Here is a 22,556-nt window from a genome sequence, read left to right as displayed (position 1 = left end):
AAAAGATAACTTTATTTCTGTAGAAATGTAACTGTGTTTCAGTTAGAAGCAGCTTACAGAAGATGCTTTTACCCAAAGGTCTCAATGCTTTGCTTGTAGCACCCATGTTGTCAGCAGTCATAACCCACACCAGAGAACGACAGAAATTCATACTGGTGTCTTCAGTTTCTCCATTAAACTGACTAATACAATGTTAGGAAACATTTAAATTGGAAAAAAATTATCATGTGTTTATATTATTTACAGAAATCTCTGTTCCATTAGAAAAAAAATCTTGGAATTAAAAAACCTTGCTCTAACTGTGATCTGACTCAAGACTAGTACTCTTTTCTTGTCTTTACTGTCAAATGTGAAAGGCAATGCTTCTTCCCCATGACTGCTGACTCATGCTCCTTCAAGGCCTTAGATGTCTGATGGAAAATCTGGTATTTTCTATGCAAAATAATTCAAAATGTCTGAATTATCATAGACTTATTACACCAATGCCAATATTTTCCCCTCATTAAGGATGACTTGCAAGTATATCAGATTTGCCAGTGTCTGAATTGTCAGCTCATGAAATCTCTGAATAAGATCAGTACTCTACCTTCGCAGATCAGAAGCTTGTCATTGTAGAAGAAACCCACGGGACACTCACATCGGAAGCTGCCAACCATATTTATACAGATCCCATTTTCACACACTCCAGGAATCTCTCTGCATTCATCAATATCTGCAAGAAATTGTTTTAAATACCTGCAAACAGCACTTCACAAAATCTTCTGCTACATAATATGTCCTTATGCATTTATCCTTAAGAGAATTATCAAATGTATAATGCCAGCATCAGAATGTTCCCAACTGCAATAGACAATGAGTCATTCCAAATTGTGGAAATGTAGATATTTCCTATTTCCTCAGGTTCTGATTGTTCACTGTAGCGAAGATATATCCCGCCACATAGGAATGTAGAGGGTAGCACATGTCCTTCCTCATGTCTCCCACCCACAGCCCTGATGAACTCATCTTCCTGAGCGTTATAGTGGAGTTACTGGGAAGAGTCAAACAGAGAGAATGTAACCGTCTTTGGTTTAATATAGGAGAGCATGACTGAATGCAAACACTTGTCAGAATTAGTTTTGTACTGTTTTACCCTTGTTAATCTGAAAAGACTTTCATGTTTTTATGTAACAGTTTGAAAGTGCCAATGCCAGGTAACATCTGAAGTGCTGCAAACATGCTACTAGATTGATTAAGCCAGGCAGCCAGGGTTTGCCAATGCTCTACATACACCTGGGTTAAGTAACTGATTTTGGCAGAAAAAACCCCAGCTGCTACTATAGAACTACTTTTGTCTTTGAAACAACCATCTGAAGTAAATATATAGAACTTTAATCTAAACAGAAGAGTAACATCATGTAAGGACTGTAACCAAATATTACAGGGTACACAGAGCACTGTCCCTGCAGAGTGGGCGCTACCTTGTTCCCATGCCCTGGGCCTGCAGATGTAATGGACATAAGCAACTCACGTGCAAAAGCAGCAGGTTGAGTTCTACAACCTAGTGAGACCTGCCAAGATCCCAAAGCAGCAGGGAGAGCCTGCGATTCGCACCGTGTAAAGCTGTGTGTGCATGTGTCTCACCACAGTGTTGCATGCGCTGGGATGTACTGGTGGCCTCTGTGGGATGGCCCTTCTGTTTCAGTTGGCTCCTGAATGTGCACTGCTGTATGATGTGGCAGGGCAGACAGAACAGACTGCAACACTCCTGGCATGCACGTCAACTGCTACAGATGCAGTTTTTACCTATACATGTTAGCATGATCCAAGGTCCCCCTGCTGATGCTGATGAATGGCCCAGTTAGCTTGAGTAGACTTAGCAACAATTTGGGCTAATGCTCATAGCTAGAAAGGGGAACTTTGCTTCTAAGAAATGACCTGGTAAATAATAAATACCACACATTTCTGTAACTTCTTTAAAAATTACATTCCCCATTTAACTAGAAATATTTCCATCTAACTAGCTCAACACTGCATCACAACAACAGCTTAAAGCTAAAGCACCTGATTACTGCCTATATGCTGCCTCTATTCATTACAGGGCACATTATCTGCTTCTTATTTGCATTTTTGTGTGAATAAAAACAAAAGGGAGTCCCATTAGGGATTTACTCAACTCCTTGTCTTAGAATTCCTCATTCTTTCCCTCTTTTTGTTTTGCAATTTGTTACTCACGATTCAAATGTTACACACAATAACATATGTGAGAAATATTCCAGCTGAGCAGAAAAAAGGATTTTTGTGTCAAACCAATACACAGGGGGACTGATGTGAAATGTCAGATTAAATCTCTGCTTTATTTTGAAGGAAGGACTCCTAATTTCTCTCAGACCAAATGCTGGTTGGCCTTACTCCCAGACCTCTTACTCTCAGTATCTGTGCCCTGCTCATGTAGGCTTGATTACAGTTTCTTTGGAGCTTTATGTTGCCTTGATTACCAGCAGCAATTATCATTGCTGCCAGCTAGGAGGAGCTAGGCAGAAAGTTTGCAGGCTCAGACTTAAACAGAGGGTTGAACTCCATCACAGTTTAGTCATTATTCCTCCCATGAAAAAAGTAACTGGGAAAACAAACCTCTCCTCTTACCTGGGCAGAGGTAGCATGGAATTTAGCTCAAAACAGAAATGACAACTCACCAACTGGTAATCCTGTATAAATGTCAATAAAGAAGCCAGGCCTTTGACTTCCACAGAGTGTGGAGAATTCATCTGCAACAGAAAAACAAAGCACCTATTATAGTATTTGGAATTAATCAACAGTCAAAAATTCATTACATCCTTTGCCCAAGAAAATTCCTCTACTCTTTCAGCACCTGCAGGGCACACAGAGGTATGCAGACTCCTCCCCAAGGCTCACCATGTGATATGATTAGTATGCACTTGGGTTCTCATTCAAAGCCCATTGAAATTAGCAAATAAAAAGATGTAGAGGGCTTAGGATCACATGCCGATTTTGTTTCGCATCTGCTTATCTCTGTGCATTACAGCTTTTGCATACAAGTCCAGATCTGACTTTTAAAACCCTGAACTGTAAGTTGGAAGTTATTCAAGTAAGTGTCTAGAAAGCTTGTTCTTGAAGCAAACTACCTCGAACCAGAGTGGGATGTCCTGAGCTCCACTCTGCAGAGTCTTACCCAGTGTGGAGAAGTCCTGTATGCCCATACAATTAGCCCAGAAACAACTACATCTTACACTTAGCTGCTTGACAAAGATCATTCTCAGAGGAGACCAAGGTACCTCTGTAAACCCATGGCTACCACAAAGCCCCTTCAGCAGTCCAGGCACAGCACAGCAGACACCATATTTGTTGGAGCAATGCCAGTGAAACCTTGGTCAGTGCCTCAACACTGGATCAACAAGCATTTGCAAAGAAACAGATTAACCAATGTAGAGTACGAAGTCGCCCAGACAGAGAAACTGGCACAAAGGAGGCATGGCCCAGCAGTATGAACACAAACCACTCCACACGTGCCGTCATCGTGACTAGGGCTGATCACCTCCAGGCCAAAAAAATTAATCCCTTCATTTTAGACACACAAGAGCAGACGACATAGCATCTCTAACAATGTTACACCCACTAATAATAATTATGATGTTACCAAGGATTTCAAACAGCTTTGCAATGCAAAAACATACCAGTGCTCGGGATAGGACACTGTTCACAAGGCTTATTCCATGCACGCCCAATGTTGTAGGAACAGCAGCACATTTTCTTGGTCATATTAAAGAGCAGCTCACCATCACAGGTTTGATTGTCAGCATAGTAATTTCTGTAACACAAACTTCTTCTCATATCTGTGAAAATGAAAAACCCAGGCCAATGCATTAACAACTCTTATGGAAGACGATCTTCCTGAAGGATTTAGGAGATATCTCCTTCAAATATGTACTTTTTTAGACCCCTGTCAAGTAGATGCTGTCATCTGCCTGTCCCTAAAAGATGACTCTAAAAGTATGAAAAAGTGTTTGCAATACAAATATTCAAAAGAAAACAACATGGCTGTAACACTGATCAGACTCATCAAAGGATTCAAGATTGGCCTTTTGCCCAACACTGAAAAACATGAACTAGTTTATGGTTCCCCCTAAGAACTGTACACAGATTGTGACTTCATTTTGTGAAGTCTGAGTAATTTAAGTAATGTTTCACATGTAGAAGCTTTTAAAACTGAAGTAAATCTTGGAAGGGATGAACACAGAAATATCAAATTAAAGGAGAAATTATGATGAGAGACTGAAAGATCTGTATTAAAAGTGATCTGCCTTGCTTTATTTAATAAAATTAATGAAAGAAGCTTGATCTTTCATTTAGTTAATTCTTGTATGACTGAATTCAGAGAAATAGTTCTGATTTGTGCCTGGTAAAGCCCTGACCCAAAGCACTAAGATAAAGCTTTAAAAAAATCACAACCCATACCCATGCAGTTGTTTCCTCCATTGACTTGCATGTAATCAGGAGGACAGATGCAGGTGTAGTTCCCAACAGTATTGTAACATGTGCCAGGTCCACAAATGCCAGGTGTATCACACTCATTCACATCTAGAAGAGAAGAAAAAGGCAGTAAGTGGCCACAGAAGCTTTCTCATTGTGCTGCTGAGAATGAATATGTCTCAGCAATGCCTGAGGTAGGAAGGTACCGGTGGAGAAGAGCTGAAGGAGCTCTGAGAGAGGTCATGGTGGAGCAAAGCCCACACAGAGAAGGAAGTGGTGGCACAGGTGGCCATGGAAAGCCTGGCTATGATGTGAAGATGGGAACTCTGGTATGTCTAGGCAGCTCAGAGACAGCAACTTGGTTTTTGCACAAAAATAGTATTTGAGGATCTCATGCATTCTGGATTCCCAGATCTCGACAAGAACCAAAGCTGTTCCCTGTGGAGTGCCCACCTCAATAAGTAATGATGCTAAAACAGACTGGTTGGACAGTTCAGGTCTGTTTGAGTGGGGAAAGTGAGCAACCTTCCTAACACAAGATGTCATGTTTATTTCATCGAGAGACTTTAACCTTTGTTTAAACAACCCCAACCAAACCCAAACACAACACCACCCCCAAAACACCTCCATTTCTAGAAGTTCAAAAGTATTTCACTAGCCTTACCATTTTGAAGTATCTTTGACACACCACTACGGAAAAATATAAAGGTAGATTTCCTCTTTAACATTTGTTGAGCTACATAAGCACAATATGGATGAAGTACTTTGGTTCAGCCTTAATTTAGGACCTGAATCTTCTGTATTTCTGCAGTGTTTGGCACATCATATTATTAACAGTCTGGAAGGCTGAAGACAGCCTGGACAATGGGAAATTTAAGGACTTGATGGGTTGCTCAAAGTTTTATATCCAGTACAACGTGACAGCTGCGTGTAATGTGATGAACATGTACTACTGACTGCGTTAGGGGAAAAAGTATTTTGCAGTACAACCAGTATTTTCAACTGGACATTGAGATCAGCAGGAGAGAAAATAAGCAGTGCAAAAAAAGCATGGACACACTGTAACCAGCCCAGCAGACTCATGGGGCAAGCTTGCTCTTTATCTGACTGCTTATTCATTATCCATTACAAAATAGCTATTTTTTATAGCTGGTTAGTAGATTATGTTTTACTTAAAGAAAAAATGTTGGGTTTTCTGGTTTTGATCAAAATCTGATCACTCTAAACAAAAATTTGCGTATATTTCAACATGGTCAAGAAGGAATTTTCTCTCTCAGTGCAAGACTTCAGCTTGTTCCAATTTTCCCACCCTGAAGATTTACACTGCTTGATCTGGTTATGTTCCTTTTCAAGGACAGAGTAATTCTTCTGCATATTGATCTGTCATCATTTTCTAAGAATAAATGCAGAGGACTAGTTAAGTGAAGGCTACGTACCATCACACACTCGAGTCTCTTCATTCAAGTAGTACCCTGATGGACACTGACACTGGAAGCTACCAAATGTATTAATACATTTTCCTCCTTGGCAAAGTCCAGGCAGTTCTTGACATTCATCAATATCTGTTCAAACAAAACCACAAACATTTCATTCATGCTCTCCCATGAAAAACAACACTCGCTGAAGAGTTTCATAATTTTAGACATGTCAATATAGGAAAATGTAAACATTACCTTCTAATATAACTGTAATAGGGTTTGGTCGGAATCCTTCCCCTCCAGGGCAAAGAACCTTATATTCAGCTGAAAACAAGATAGATTTATGAACCTAAAATAGTACAAATGTCTTCAGCACAATTATCAGATATTACAGGTAATTTAAATATAAAGTAACAAAGTGACCAGATATAAACATTAGGTTTTACTCTGTAGCATCAACTGCTATTCCATTTCATAATGTAGTTTTTTGTGTAACAGCAAACTTGCTCAGAAATTATAACAGAATTATTCTGAGTAAATGATCTTTTTGAGAGACTAGTAAAGTTTTTGGTTAAGACTGGTGGAAACCTGTCCCCTTCATGTACACCATACATGATTACACCAGTATTTGAGTTACCTGGCTAAATTATAAAAAAAAAATCCAACAAACACATTGTATTGTTGTGCTTAACTCAGGAAAGCTGACTTACTTGTGTTCACAAGTGGGCAATGTTCACAGGGAACTCCCCAAGCTTTGCCCAGGGAGCAGCAACAGGAGGCCTTGGAAACACCCACTCCAATCTCATTGCTGCAGAAGGTGCCACCGTTATCTCCACGAGTTTTAATGTCCAGGTAACAGTTGCCAGATCGTGTATCTATTCAGAATGCACATAATGACAAATACATCTTATGAGAGAGGAAAACAACACATCATCTCAGGATGAGGAATGTCTTGTAGACAGCTAAAGAAAGTGACTTGAGTTGTCCAGGAGGGCCCAGCTTTTCCTTCATAGGTAGGACAGTGGTGCCCCATTCCTTGGCTTTGCTGGACTTCTCACAAAGTAGAGAATTTATTCAGCATGACCAAGGGCAGTTCAGCCAGGCCTTTTCTCATTTTGATTCACATCTTCACCTGCATTTGTACATCCTTCCAGTTCCAGAAAGCCACTGCTTTCTCCTCTCCTTGAGGTTAACAAGCACGAAAGCATCTACTAAATGTTAGGAATTTCAAATACATTTGAATATGAGGAGCATCCCTATGTCCCTTTAAACAAACAAATGCCAAAAAATATCAGAGGATTACGAAGCAGTTGGAGCCTGATACAAGAGCATTTCCATCAGACATGAAACTGCACCTAGCCAAGCTGTGGTGAATGCTCCAAGAGCATGGGTGGCTTTATGTCGCAACTTCATTTGCCTGCCATCTTGGGGCCAGCTGGATGGTGGTTTAAGCTTGTTGAAATTTAAAATCATCTCATGCCTGCTGTAAATTGTGGACAGCTGTAACAAGGCCCAAGGGGTTGGTTCTGGCAGCTGGGCACTGCTGGCATGCTACATCACTCTGGACATACTCCAGCTGCACTATTACAACTTCTAAGCCAGGGGCAGTGGGGTGGGAGTTGGAGAGCCCATTCCAGCCCTCTTTCATGACCTGGGACTTTACTCCTAAGCAGTAAGTCTTGCAGCCCCTCTGTGCAATTTCACCTGTAAATAACATAAGGAGTGGTCCCTTACCAACACATCCAACTCTGGTGGGATTCAGCTCAAAATCAGGAGGGCACTCACAAGTGTAACTACCAGCTGTATTAACACACGTGCCACTAATGCAGGTTGTGGGATCTGCACATTCATTAACATCTGCAAGAAAAAACAGCACGTGGTAAGCAAATACCCAAGGACAGCACAAACCATCAATATACTGGGTATCATATGGTGACCATCACAAATCCACTAGTTATGAGACACTGATCTCCAGAAAGCTCTAAAAAATACACACACATTTTAGAAGAACAGTAGGCTGAGATGAATTTATCATTTCATGGGAGGAAAAAAAAAAATAATTCTTTTTTCTGGAAAACCAATCTATGAACTAAAATTCACATAAAATACTAAAAAAAATACTTACGGGAAAAACACATGACAAGGTTATAGCTTACCATCCAGTACTGTGAACTGAAACTACAAGGCACAACACATCTCCATCTGGGAGATGTGGACAGACAGAGATGTTATCTCTGCTCTGGTTTTCCCCTTCTTCTCTTAAGCCAATAGGATATCAGAGGTTGACAAAGAAATGGAAAGAGGAGTGTAGAAAACACAAGAAGGAGAATCCTGCGTTATACAGTAGGGAAGTCTATATCTTTCTATATCCAGTCTGATTTGTATAGCTTTTAAAAAAGAATTTCCTAAGTTGCTGACCATGATACTAACAGAAAATTAAAAAGCATGTTGTTCAAAATTATCTTTACCTGTGCAGTTACCACCACTTCTGTCCAACTCGTAGCCCACTTCACACTCGCATCGGAAAAGTCCAGGCAGGTTATGACAAGTACCGTAGACACAGATGTTAGGAAGTGAGCACTCATCAATATCTGATAGAGGAACAGGAGGGGAAAAATATGAGGTTTCCTTATCTTTTTAAGATATAGACAGAGAACCGCAAAAAGGTTCAGAAAACATGGATCTGAAAGCCAACTGCTTCCCCACAACATGTAAGACCAGAAAAAATAACACGCAAGATTTAAGTTTGGAGCCTAAGGAACCTAATCCATAACCTTTTTTGGGGCAAAAGGCTCTTTCCAGTGCCTCTGGAATCATGCCAGAAACAATCTGAGCTTATTAGTGGGCTAATCTGACAAGTAGCAAAATTAAACATGGCAGGAGATATGCTTTAAAAAATGAAGTTTATTCTAAATCAGCAGTCATCTGCAGAAAGATGGACATCAGCAAAGGAAAAGCTTGTGCCCAAAGGTGAACCTGATGCTCATCTTCAGGTTTCTGCATTTCACAGATCTCGAGTTTGGCAAGCAGAGCTCATTTTTGTGCCTTTTGTCCAAATCACTGCATCTGATTCAGTATTTACTGAATGCTGTATGCACCACACAAAGAACAACCCATTTGATACAATAAAAAAAGTGTGTGTTTACAAAGAACCTTAAAATACTGCATTTAGTTTACACATCTGAGACATCAAGGAAAGTCTGTTTTAGCAACAGGAGCTAGGCTCCATATAACCTATTTAAAGTTAGCTAAAAGGTTTGAAAGTAAATTGTTTCATGAAACGTTATGAAACCTAGTATTGTTTTAGTTTACACAAAAAATCACTTTCATAAATTATTTCTCTTGGTAGATTACTAAAAAAATATACAGAACACTTTTCAGGGGAAAAAATCCTATTTATAGTGATGTACTTATGAACTCCATCAAATACCAGTTACTATGAGTTATTACTATGTCAGATGATATGGCTGCTTCTCCCTGACTGACTTAAACTGATTAGCGTTATATCAACCAAGGATTACAAATGTTACATATATAGGATGTTACACATGTTGCAAATATAGGACCTTAATCACGTTGGTAACATGTTTATTATTTGATTTTTGTGAATCTTTGCATATGCAAAGCTCTTATGAACAAGTTGTAAACAGTTAACTGGCAACTGACTTTCAAAACCGAACAAATACTCATGGGATTTTTTTTTTTTTTTTTGGAGTGGTTGTACAGACTTTCTGCCAGGCTTCAAACTCTGATTCTGCACCTCACAGAAGCCCTCAAAGCATGTTCACTGTATTAGCTACCAAACCAGTGTTTTTCATCCTCATATACACCAAGGCAAAGTTGTTACTTTTTAACTGTTATGAATAAAATGAAGAACAGTGTACAAATGACCAGATGAAATGGCAGCTGACAGCACCATTTGGATCAGTAATCAGACCCACAAATAATATAAGATAGGCTCCAAAAAGCTATTCTTTCTATATACAATAGGTAGATGAACACCCAGAGGCCCATAATAAATGTATAAACTGAAAAAAACCAACTACTATTGACAATTTTCATGCAGTTCTCAGTACAACCACAACTGCAACCAATTGTAAAATTTTTCAAATGTAAAATACTACTAAGGCAGAGTTTGAGTGTTGTTTAAAGCTTACAGAGAATTACCTTCACATGCTTTCCCATCTGGACTTGGCAAAAATCCCATATCACATTCACAGCGATATCCTCCAGGGGCATTGAGGCACTGCCCATTTTCACAGAGATTCAAGTTTTCTGAGCATTCATCGAGGTCTGTAAAAGGAAGAGAAATTGCAGGTTTACAGTAAACATGGTTTTCTCACAAACATTTGTTTCACCTGAAGCACACAGTGTTCCAAGGATTTTAATTATTCTATTAGCTCTGAACACTTGCAGAAGAAACTGCAATCTAGTTATGTGCAGAGGCTATTACATGTATGCTTGGTATATTTCTGATGTTGAAAATACAGCTTCTAATCAAAAGGAAAATCAGAGAGAGGCACAGACTCCTAAAGTAGCTACAGTTAATAACAACTGGAGGCAGTACACAGGGTCAAATTTAGTCTCAGAACGAGCACGTGAATTTTATTATAGTTATTGTTTCTATTACAGTAAAGCCTAGAGGCAGCAATTGAAAAAAGAGGTTTACTGTGCAATGAGCAAACATATGGTAATAGGCGGTCTCCATGCCAAACATACAAAACACTGACAAAAAGTGGCACTGAGGTGAAAATAACTTGATCAAAATTAAACTGCAGGTTAACAGCTGATGAGAAAAACAGCCTCGCTACTGGAATAGGCTGCTCTTCAGATAGATTGTGGCCCTTACTCTCTAGCTGAAACTTTATACATGACAAAAACACCCTGTTGCAACAGAGTCTGGCTGGCAGTGTGAGCTTGTAAAAGTCCATGGCTGGCAAATCAAAGGTACTACCTACCAGGGTGAATGCTGCATGCTTTGGCAGAGAGCTTACAGAACGCTTGTATGCCCTAGTTTGAGCCCCAGCCACCTCTTGAATCCATGAACAATAAAGTATCCACATCAAAAAAAAGAAAGTTCTACTGAATGTAGAAACTCCATGAGCACTCCATTTGAAAGATGTGGTTTATAGACTCCTGGAAATCATCATATGGGAAATTAACAAAGAGCACTGGGTTATGAAGGCCACTAAGAAAGCTGAATCAGATTCTAGAGTAAATTATATAGAGAGAACTTAACAGAATCCCAGGGTCCATTTATAACTTGGAATCATTCAAACTCAGCCTTAAACCTGCTGAGCCAGATTCTGTCATAAAAAACCTGCTGTAGTTGATAGTGCACTGCTGATTTGCACCAGCTGAAAACCTGGCCCACCAGCCATCTATCACATGTCTTTATTCCAAATAATTCCACCAGTAACACTGATATCCTTAGTGTAGTAGCAGGGCTCCTGACTAAGCTTACATGAGCTAACCTGTTCTTCAAAGCAGAAGACTGAAGTGTGGGTGGGAAACATCTCTCTAGCAATGTTTTATAATCACATTTACAGTTTATAAAGTGAGGTTTCAGAAGCAGCTACTTCCATCACTCTAGATGTCAGCACTGCATCCTGACACCAGCTCTCAGGATGCTGCAGTAAAGAGGGCAGACAGCACACAGTCACTTGTGGAAAGAACAAACATTTTTAGGCAATTTTATGAAGTAATTTTAATGTGTGTGCCCTGTTATTTAAATATAAAGGTGGGTAGCCAGTGGATTGGTTTACTAACTAGCCAGATTATATGATCAAGCATTGTTTTAATAATTTTGCCACCCACTCCAACTAACAAGAAAAGCTCAATCAAGACTTGCATTTTATCAAGTGAAAAAAGTGACTGCTTTAGACTAGGTATAATACACAGTATTTATTTCAAGTTATGGCAACTTAGGTGAAGTAGAAGACAATGGAATAGGGACATGGACATATTAGAGAATAATTTCAAATGTTTAAAAGCTATTTTTGTGTATTGAATCATAAACTAACTTAGGTTGCAAGGGACCACTGGAGGTCATCCAATGCTTTCCTAAGAAAGCTCACCTGTACAAGTGAAGCCATCCCCAGTATAACCTTCTTTACACAGGCAGCGGTAAGAGCCCATTGTATTCTTGCAGTCAGCATGTGGGCTGCACATGTGGGTTCCATTGGAGCACTCATCCAGATCTTTAAAATAATAAAAAAGAAAAAAAAAAAGAAAAAAGCAACACTAGTTAAAAAAACACACCATGAATACAAACTTTAAATAGCGTATGGCACACAGAAGCTCTACTTTAAATAATCTTCCGTAATAAAACCCACACATATGTGGTGTCATCTGACTGGAAAAGCAGACACAGCTTAGTTGCAGCCCAACAAAGAAGTCTGACAAGGTAACTGTGAATGAGGAAGCTGCAGGGCACTCTCAAAACTAAGACCTGTATCTTGTTTTCACAAGGAGCACCAGGAGACCTCTCACTGCCTCCCATCAGCTGCCCTCAAGGACACAGCATCTCTTCTCTCCATGGTCCAGTCTGTTTTCACCATCTCAAGCCAAACATAAGATAATGCTGATTTCAGTTACCGTGGCAGAGAATTTGTCCTCTAACAGATCATGTCAAAGCGACCTAACAAGCTTGATATACATTTGTCTTCTCAATTTCTAGGTGTGGTATTGTTTTTTTCAGAATTACTAGGACCCAGTTTCAGTCTGACCTTACAAATAAATACAAATATGTACGTCTCTCACCTGTGCACTTGATACCATTTCCAATCCAGCCAGGGCTGCAGCTACATTTGAAACTCCCTGCTGTGTTTGTACATATGGCATGTCTATCGCAGTTATGGGCTCCAATTTCACACTCATTGATATCTGTAAAAACACAGAGATGTTTGAAGAGCTCATGGATCAAACTTTCTCATATCCAGATAACTGATACTGGATTTTCTCAAGAAAGACAATGTGAACATGAAAGCAAGCCTGCATTTCTTTATAATGTGACATTTAAAAATGAAGCAGAAGAGAAGTAAAATCACAACAGAGAAAAGTAAAGAAGCACGTAGCGTATTTCAAACATGTGCTGCCCTACAATCTATTTTTCTGATAGGCATACAAAGCAGTACTCCTGCAGTTCACTCCAACGCCTGGTAACTTTTAGATTCAAGGAGGAAAACCGTAACTCAAGTTTCCCTTCTTTTTCTAACTGGTGCGCTCAGAAAGAACGTGAGGCCACAGACTTCAGGAAGAAGGGGAGTAGCATTCACAAAGATTACCAATGCAGATGTTCAGCATCCTGGGATGTATGTTTGTCCGGCAGCTTTGCAAGAGGTTGTGGGTCAAATTTGATGACAAAGAGCTGGTGTGAAAACCTGTGCTCCCCTGACAATAGAGAGATACCACTACAGTGTACTGGCTTGCATCTTGACCATACCTTAACATGACTGAGGGAAAGAAGGCAACTTTCCCATATGCCCACCCTGGAGTCCTCAAAGCGGATCTCAGGTGTCTCTACGTTGCATGGTTTGCTAAAAGGTCTCAGAGGAAACTCTGCTGCCCAGGGACTCCTGGAATGCAACACTCCCACAGCCCCCACCATATCTGCAAGGATGCTGATGAACACCGGCTGGGCACCACCTGCAAACTGCTCCTATGATTATCCCTAGGCAGTTAATGAAGCCAGGTTCTGTCTTGCCAGAGACTCTGTGGAAGGTGGAGGATGGGCTGTACCACTGTATTAAACATGACAGCTGATGGACACAAAGCTCATCAGGCATGCAGTTTATTAAGAACTCAGGAAATTTAACACAGTGGAAAAAAGTCAGTATACTTGGAGACACCAGGCAAGTCATTCAACCTTCAACATATGCATTCATGCCAGCACATTCTATTTCAGTACTTGCTATTTTCACCTTATGTTCATTCTTGGGCATTCTCTGGCAATGTCAGAATGTATAGACCAAAAAAACCAAACTGAATTCCATTCTTCCTTGTCACAAAACAGTATTAATGCCCCATATAAGTACTTGAAGAATGTATAAACTCAAAGGCAAAGTTTTCAGAAATTACTACTGGTAACTAAAACAAAACTGGCAGGAATTTTCTTACACATCCGAGCTATGGATTTTACAATGTTTTTTGTAACCAAGCTCTCTCTAAGTGTGTTTTACTTCCATGCAGGATGTAAATTATCTAGAACTCACATCAAACCACTTAATATTTATAGCAATTTTTTCAGCCCTCCCAGGTGCCTTTGCTGTTGCAGTAAGCCAAATCATCTCATTCTGTACAATAGCTGATGGAAAGGGAAAACAAGCTCACAAACTGCATGATTCTACACACAAAAATGCAGCTCATTCTCCTCTTGAGAAGATGATGAAGAAAAGGCATCAACCATGTAACAACCTTTGGGGTTCTCAGCCCCCAAACCACAGACTTCAGTTTCCCTACCATTGTATCTAAAAACAATTAGCTCTTTAAAGAGGGCAAGAGAGTGGAGCCATTGGGCAAAGTGTCCAGGTACCATCGTAACCATTTCCTTTATAACCCTTTCTTAGGTTTTTCTGCCCACCCTTCTTTAGACAAAAGGCTTTGTGCCCTTTCTCTATGCCCCGTACATACATTTTGTCTTGTCACAAAGGCTACACATGACTCTGAGAAGCAGACAACATACATCTGTCATCCTACAATTAAATACTCAAGTCCAGAAATTACCCAAACCCACTGCTGGCTTGAGGGGGTTTTTTGTTTGGTTGGTTTTGTGTTTGTTTGAGGTTTTTAAAAGTCTGTATAGTGGAATTGTATCCAATCTTACTTTTCTGGGTTTCTTTCTAAATGAGGCATTGCTCTGAATCAAAACCCCAGACCCGAGTATTCCCGTAATCTGAATGCTGACATCCAGATATAGATCTAAATCTAGCAGCTGGAATCTACTATTAATGAATGTTGACTGCACGAACAAGCCTGAACCCATGCAAATGGACACTTACTTTTTAAAACTTAAAAAAAGGGTCAGGAGCAGATAATCCAGAGTATATTTGCCTTTAGCATGTGCAGAAACTCATATTAAGATAAAATTACCCTGAACAGGAAACTAGTGTCTGTCAAAAATTTTAAGGGTGGTCAGAAACAAGAAAAAAACATTTTGGCTTGGACTGAAGGGAAAGACTAGAAGGAATTTTGAGAGGTCAGCTACAATATAGACTGACATAAAAAAGCTGAAGCAAACACTCCATATTTTAACCTTTACAGGATTTTAAAACCCAAACTGTTACACCACTGCTAACATTAAGATTGCACTGTATTTGATTATTTGATGCTTTGAAACATACAATCACATGCTTCCTTATACCCTGCAGAGCACAACAAAACACCAGAAAAAACATCATCAGTTGAGAGATTTCTGCCAAGAATTTTTTTAAACCACCAGCAAACACAAACAGAAACTTGCATGCAACAGCTACACCGCAATGAAGTCATGCTCAGGCTCAAATTTAAGGCAACATAAAACAAATTTTCAACTCTACGTTAAGTGACTGTGGACTCCATCCCATCCCACCTCACACTGACCCGCTAACACTTTGCACCTGAGAGCCCCTATTTAAATCTCCCAGGGGAACAGCAGCACCATGACACTGGTAGCCTTGCAGTGGACACCTGTTCCCCCATCAGCTCTTTGACACATACACTAAAAAGCTTGGAATCTTCTGCGGGATGAAAGTTGTGAGCACAAATCTATATCCAAACATGGGTATTTATAATGGCATCAACTTTCTCAGAGATCACCCACTGAAATGTCATTCTACTTGCTTTGAACAAAATCCTGTAATTCTCAGCTTTTTTCCAGGAAAAATTTTCAATAGATTTCAATGCTTTTTGTCTGGGTAAAGATCAAATAGGGAATGCAAAATATATTTTCTAATACCATCTACCTTTACAGGGACAAGGCATTGCAGGGCTTACTTCATTGATACATAGAAAGGCTTTCAGATACTTAACTGAAAGCTGATTGAAGCATATAAAATACCATCACTGGCTTCATCCCAGATTTTACTTCTTTTCAAAGCTATCTGCATTTAACTCAGATGTTGCTTTGCTATAATCCCTATTCTCTCCTTTCATTGCACAGTTGAGTTATAAGCCTAAATTTATTGCATTGCAATTATTTCCAAGGCAAAAAGGATCTCAGACCAAACACGGTCCTGTGTAAACGGGGCAGTGAAATCAATGGAATTTATGCCTGCTTATACTGGAGCTTAATATGGATTTATGTTGCCATAAGTATTGAATTATGGCTTCACAGAACGAAACAAAAAGAAGTTGAGCTCTGTAGGGGAAAAATTAACTCAACATAAATATCTTTAATAAGAGCAAGAGTCCAGATTGTGCTGTCTGCATGGCAGTACAAACAGTACTACACTTTTCAAATACTCCAAATATTTTCATATAATTGTTTGAAAAGAAAGGCATTACTTGGTCTGAGTTAAGGTATCATGACCCAAAGAGCACACAGAAGGACAGTACTCAAGTCAGGGTTTCACACAATGATGTCTTATTCCCATTGACTTCAGGGGGATTTTCACTAAAGAGTAAAGAAGTGAGTCACTGATTTATATCAACCTTCTTCTGCCTCGAGTATGAGGCTATGACAAGCCAAGGAAAATAAAGACATTCCAATCCGAGACTGACACTACATCCTCAGCCGGTCCCATTGTGCCCCAGTCCTGCTGCACACATGTTCTCAGCTTTGTAATTGCACAACTCCCATTAATGCTAAGGGAGTTGTCTGCCTACAACAGATGAGAATACGTATGATAAATAATATGCAGATCTGACTTCATAATAATCCCAAGCACTATGGGGAAAAAAAACTGTCAGTCACCCTATTTTGCTGGCTCCTTCGGTTCTCTTCTCTGGACAAATATTTTTTCTCTCAAGCCTTTGGCAATTAATATAGTGTCTCTCCCATTAATCACAGAGGCACAAATTTTTAGGGTTGTGGATGTGCAGCAAAAATACACATCATATATACCTGTCATGTTGGCACTATGCTTGCAAACGTGGCAACCAAAGGAAAGAAACAGCTAGACAGTATCTGCACAGCGCATCCCTATGCAGTCTGGAAGTGGATCATTAAACTCAGCCAGAGAGGAGCATGGCGATAAATCATTATTCTCACCTCCACTCTGGAAACACCCAAGTCATTCTTCTCAGCTTGAACAGAACAAGAGTGAACATTAACCCATGAAAATCCACACGTTCATCACAGGGCATGAAATCCTCAAGGTACTCTGTGTACCATTTCTGTTTTCCGTTAGGTTTCATGGGGGCTTCGATAGTTTATAAGGATTCTTAGCAAAGTGTAAATTTAATTCAGATGCCACCTATAAATCAGTACTGTTTGTCAGGAATTATGCAAATCCCTTAAGCATTTTCTGACTTTTTCATTTTTTTGGCACTCTCTGCATATCTGTGCATTTTATGGCACTGACGTTTCACTGGTATTTCAAGCCTGGGCCTGATTCCCACAGGGCCAGTCGTCTGGTGGAAGTCACAAGGCATTTCCTCCTCCTGGGTCACTGCCCATGTAATCAGGTAGGTAAAAGGGAATGCTTTTCAGAGGGAGAAGACTGTGAATTTCAACTTAGTGCTCACACAAGTAGGAAAATATATGGAAAAATTTCCATATTCTTATCTCCATACCTGTAAAATTGTTTTCTCTTTTGGAATCACTCAGATTTTATTCAGCATAGCGCACCGTGAACACCTCTTGGAGTTTCACATGGGGCAGTTCAGTTCTTGTGTGCTATCCATCCTTACGTCATCAGCCTGGGGCGCAGCATGTTATTGCTGGACAGATGCCTGCTCGCAATATGCTCCTTCTGTAATACCCCCATTTGGCGGGCAGCATCTTAATATTATTATCTTCTGGTATTTGGCCTGACATAGCCAGCTCCCAGATTCATAAGGGGAAATGTATTTGTTTCACTGATACCAGAACTCTCCTGTGCCATCAAGGCTGAAACACAATGTATTATTAGTGGCCAGAAGCCAAAGGCAGGGAAAAGAGGCAAGTGCATTATACAACTCACAAAACATTATGGAGCTGTTTCTGAGGGCAAATGACAGGGCTCACCTCTTCATGGTACCAGGTGAATTTTTCTTTATAACTATGTTATTATCAGCCATGCAAGTATGCAGTGTGCACTCACTCACTCCTTCATCCACTATCATCATCATTACTAGATGACAGCAAGTAATGTTAAAGTCCAAACTCTCTAACCTCACACCCCACACTAAGGCCACAGCTGAACATCTTCCATTAGCCTTTCTCCAAACAGCACCAGCACAGCCCTTGCAGAGTCAGAGCCTGCTCTCAGCCCTCCAACTCCCTGAGCCTGCTGTGGAGAAATCCAGCCGACTTTTAAAGCACATTTATTTTTGATCTGATGACCATCTTGGGCAACTCTTGCCCCCAGGTTCACCTCATTCAGTCTGACTTTGTGAAGAAAGCCCTAAGCCAGTGCAAGCACAGCTCCACCAGGAGCAAACAGGAGGCCTGCGCACACAGCCGTAACTGGCAAGGATGGAAGGAAGAAAGTCAGAGAAGAATTTGTTCCTCTGTGAAAATATCAGAGCAAGTAAATCTAATGCTCTACATCAACAGTGAAATATTGCAAATTTACAGGCAATACTCCAGAGTGGTGATGAATCACATAATACAAATGCAAGTGCCAATACAGGATTTCATCTCTGCACAAGTACATGTATACTTTACTGACAGAAAAAGCAGAGAAAAGATATTTGTCATAAATCTGGGTAATCTGGAACCAGGATACGGGAAAACTTTGCAGTCTTCTCTCTACGGCTATGCCTGCTTAGAAAAATCTAAAATGAACTGCTCTAAGTCAGTCTTGCCACAGTTTGCCTTGTGAATGGCAATTCAACCATTTGTAGCACTTTGCCTAGGAAACCTGCATCTACAATGTATATTTTTGCATAATTTTTTTAAAATTATGATTTTGTTACTAAACTCTGTCCACATTCTTACCGAGAACCAAGGAGGGGGGAACTAACATCTGTGTGGGATGGGAATGTAAGGCAGTGGGTGGATTCTGAATACTGTTAAATGATTGGGGAGAAAAAAACCCATGTTTATTTGTTAAAATGGAAACAATCAGTAATGACAGGGGAGCTGAAATATTTAGACAAAATTGTAACAGAACCCAGAGGACATTATTTGGTTGTTCTCGTAAAACAGAGAACCTCCCATTCAAAGCACTGTACACATTTTTGTTATTTTCTTCCACTGGAGATCCTAAAAACTATGGGTACTTTTGAGCTGTCTGTAAGACAAGAATTGAATCCTGGGGTCAAGGTGTAGTTGGCAAGGTCCCTCCAGAAGAAGTCCTAAAGGATGCTCTCATGGTCAGCAGTACCTGAGCCTGGGAGCTTCAGCTCTGTTCTAATACTGTGCAAACATGAGGTGGGGAATTCAAAGATCTCCACCAGTACATCAGACTTTTTAAAAAACAGAATGTGAGAACCTGCACATTGTAGTCACGATAGGACCTGTATCCACACAGTTTCTTCAGCATGAAACCAACCTAGAAAGTTCTTGCTCTGCTTCCTCCCTCTTATTTAATTCTAAAAGTTTTTGGTGATTTGAGTATGGTCCCACCTCATCTGTAAGAGCATAACTGATACTTTTGTCGTAGACCACCAGTCTCTTTCAAATTACTGAGCCCCTCTATGGTATCTGTTGTAATTAAGGTGTCCTAGTCATTTTCCTGGTGAGTGCCATCCTCCCTGGGATGCTGGCATATAGCCAAAAGCAGCAGAGGATGGGCTGAGGGACAGATAAAGATGTACAAGGCAGTGGGAAGAGCCCACATGGCAGACAGCATCCATCCAGAGGGCTGGGCTTGATTGGGACCAGAAGGGAGGGATTTCCCTGCCTCTCCGTTAATGAAAAAGTATTGCTTGGGACATTTGCCACTACCCTGCATCACATGATGCCAAAATGGTGGCTATTTCCAGGCACTTCCCCAGAAGCCATACCTCAGATTCCTCCCCTGCCCCCATGACCTTTCTTTTGCCTTCTACTAGTTGCTTCATCTTCCCTGATTGCTCCTTACTCTGGGAGTGATAGCTGTGCCATGTGTAACTGATCAGCACGGGAGTTTTCAGGTCTAGAGTACGGAAGATCTTCATGTAATTTAGCACAGAAACAAAGAACATTGAAATGTTGGTCTACAGGGTACAATTAGGGATTTCTTGGATTTAGATCAGTTCATATGTAAGTCAAAGGCAGCTGTTACTAATGCACAACTATTTGTCTACAGTGCAATACACAGAGTACAACCCAGCTCTCAGATTGTTCTGTGAGAGCTGTAAAAAAACAGCTTCATATATTTGGGGCACTTACAGAAGTATATTATTAACTCTGTACAATAAGGGCAGACTAAGAATAAAAGTTTGTCTCAAAGACATTGCCAGAAATGTGTTTACCCTAAGTCTACATTAAAAATTATATTAAACATATGTTTGCATTCATATTTGGGCAAAGCCTAAGACTCTCAACACCTTGGCTTGAGACACCAGCACTAGGATTATTAATATCAAGCCCTTGGAGCCTGTATATTTGAATCTCATTTCTGCTTGCTGGCAATACATGAAATAATGCAAATTCTGATTTTGCTGATATAATGTAGTTGAGTAGCTGTATTGTTGCCACTTTACAAAAACTGAAAATATATTTTAGCACATATTTCAAGGCATTTGTGTTTGCCAAAATAATGCTTGGAACAGATACCTGTTATTTGCATGCGTAGTATGCAATTAACTAATCCAAATGCACCGAGGTCCTCAGGAGCCTGTCAAGTTACAGGCAATGGCATTTTCTGTTCTCTTAGATCAACAACAATGCAGTAACAAGCCCAATTTTGTTCCCAGTGGACTGTTTGTCACTTGTTTCAGCAGAAGCACCATCAGGCTGAATGCTATGCCACTGAAGTTCAGCAGAACACAAGCTCAGAAAATTTGGGTAAGAGATACAGTATTTAGCACAAATAAGTGAAAAGAATTACAGCGAGAGGAAGTTTTGAACACTAGAAAAAAGGGCATGCAGACTCATTAACTAAAAGTTAATAATTAAACTTTAAAACATACCTGTGCAACCAGTTGTGCCTTTCTTGCCTGAATATCCCATATCACAGTGACAGATAAATGAGCCTTTTGTATTCTCACAGGTTCCACTCAGACAGATGTTTGGATGCAAATCACATTCATTAACATCTAAAAAAAACATGAATTAAGATTTATTAAACAAAATTCTTAGAAAGTAGCTGGCATAATCTCTTGAGATATGATGTTTTAGTACAAATATGGGTCTACATATGCAGAGAGGAAACTGCTTATGTTAGTTATTCTTTACCTAGTGTACATTTCGAGATCTGATTTAACACTGCTATATTACCATATCTAGGTTAACATACCCTTAATTCCAACTTTCCTTAAAAATAGAGACTAAGATTCAGCATATTATCCAAAGAATGACTATGACTATTTATTGATGCTTTCTATGTACGTGTGTGTGTGTATATACATTTATATATGCATGCATACATTACCTAGTTTTTTACAAACATTCCTCCTCAAATGTGCTCCAGACTTTTAATTTAAATGTGAAAATTTGGTTTTGGAGATACACTGTTTCATGACTTTGTTCTACCAAGGTACAGCAATTGTGAATAGTTTTGTCTTAGAGACAAGTTTAAATCGGCACCGGTGATTAATCTTGCTAGAAATTTTCCATGGCACCATCCACCAGCCCTTCCTTTCTGCAATCACCATTCCATCTGAGCTGCATAAAAACCTCACTGGAAGAGGACCCAAAGATACAATGCTATAGATCATCACATTTGCATCCCAATCTACAGGGATATACAGAGATTACATCTGCATTTGATAAACATAGCTTGTGCAATGGTCAGGTGGCCAAAATTAGGGCATAAGAGCAATACTCTTTAAATGTCATTGTCTACCTACTTGGAAAAAGTGCCTTAATAAATAAATTTTCCCTAGTTAATGCAGATTGGAATATATATCCTTTCACTTACCTATGCAAGTCTTCATGTCTTCAGATGCCATGAATCCATCATAGCAAAGACACCTGTATTCTCCTGGGATGTTTGTACACTGGCCTCCATCACAGATGTTAGGATTGTCTTCACACTCATCAATATCTACAGGGAAAAATCAGATTAAAATATGCTACCTTTATGTAATGCAACTAACCATAATCACGGCAAGCAAACAATTAACATGAATCCTTCAGTCCGCAAATAACTGAGCAATACACTGCAAAATTGTCTGATAAGTAAACTCCTCATCTCCAGCTAAAGTCAGTGGCAAACATACCCCTATGACTCTCATGGGAACAACTTTGTAGGTAAAAAAGTCATTGACAGAAAAAAAAAAAAAAACGAAACAGAACCTTTGTCACATCACATGGTCATATACAACTGGAGATTCTTGGATACAGTCCATCATTGTTGAAGTCAACGGAAGCTCTGAAGTCAAATTCAACAATAAAGATATTGGACTTTACAGAGCTTAAAAAAGCCATCGTGCATGCAGAATACCTCTATAGGTCTC

At 39.8% G+C, this 22,556-nt stretch overlaps 1 protein-coding gene across 1 annotated transcript in view; it reads right to left on the bottom strand.

Moving 5' to 3' along the window:
- The window catches only part of FBN1 (fibrillin 1), a 160,841-nt gene that overhangs the window by 28,880 nt on the left and 109,405 nt on the right, over positions 1-22,556 (bottom strand). The window contains exons 31-44 of the mRNA XM_074837024.1: positions 22,019-22,144; positions 21,069-21,194; positions 12,651-12,773; positions 11,966-12,088; positions 10,056-10,181; positions 8,357-8,479; positions 7,623-7,745; positions 6,599-6,763; positions 6,144-6,212; positions 5,907-6,032; positions 4,456-4,578; positions 3,675-3,833; positions 2,676-2,747; positions 587-712 (exon numbers count right to left, since the gene is read on the bottom strand). Coding sequence (XP_074693125.1) covers positions 587-712; positions 2,676-2,747; positions 3,675-3,833; positions 4,456-4,578; positions 5,907-6,032; positions 6,144-6,212; positions 6,599-6,763; positions 7,623-7,745; positions 8,357-8,479; positions 10,056-10,181; positions 11,966-12,088; positions 12,651-12,773; positions 21,069-21,194; positions 22,019-22,144 — 1,710 coding nt within the window. The remainder of the gene's footprint in view (positions 1-586; positions 713-2,675; positions 2,748-3,674; positions 3,834-4,455; positions 4,579-5,906; positions 6,033-6,143; positions 6,213-6,598; positions 6,764-7,622; positions 7,746-8,356; positions 8,480-10,055; positions 10,182-11,965; positions 12,089-12,650; positions 12,774-21,068; positions 21,195-22,018; positions 22,145-22,556) is intronic.

This window comes from Strix aluco, chromosome 12 (genome assembly GCF_031877795.1).
Source record: "Strix aluco isolate bStrAlu1 chromosome 12, bStrAlu1.hap1, whole genome shotgun sequence".
Lineage (NCBI taxonomy): Eukaryota > Metazoa > Chordata > Aves > Strigiformes > Strigidae > Strix > Strix aluco.
Note: the sequence above shows the minus strand (reverse complement) of the source record. Positions and strands in the feature narration are given on the sequence as shown.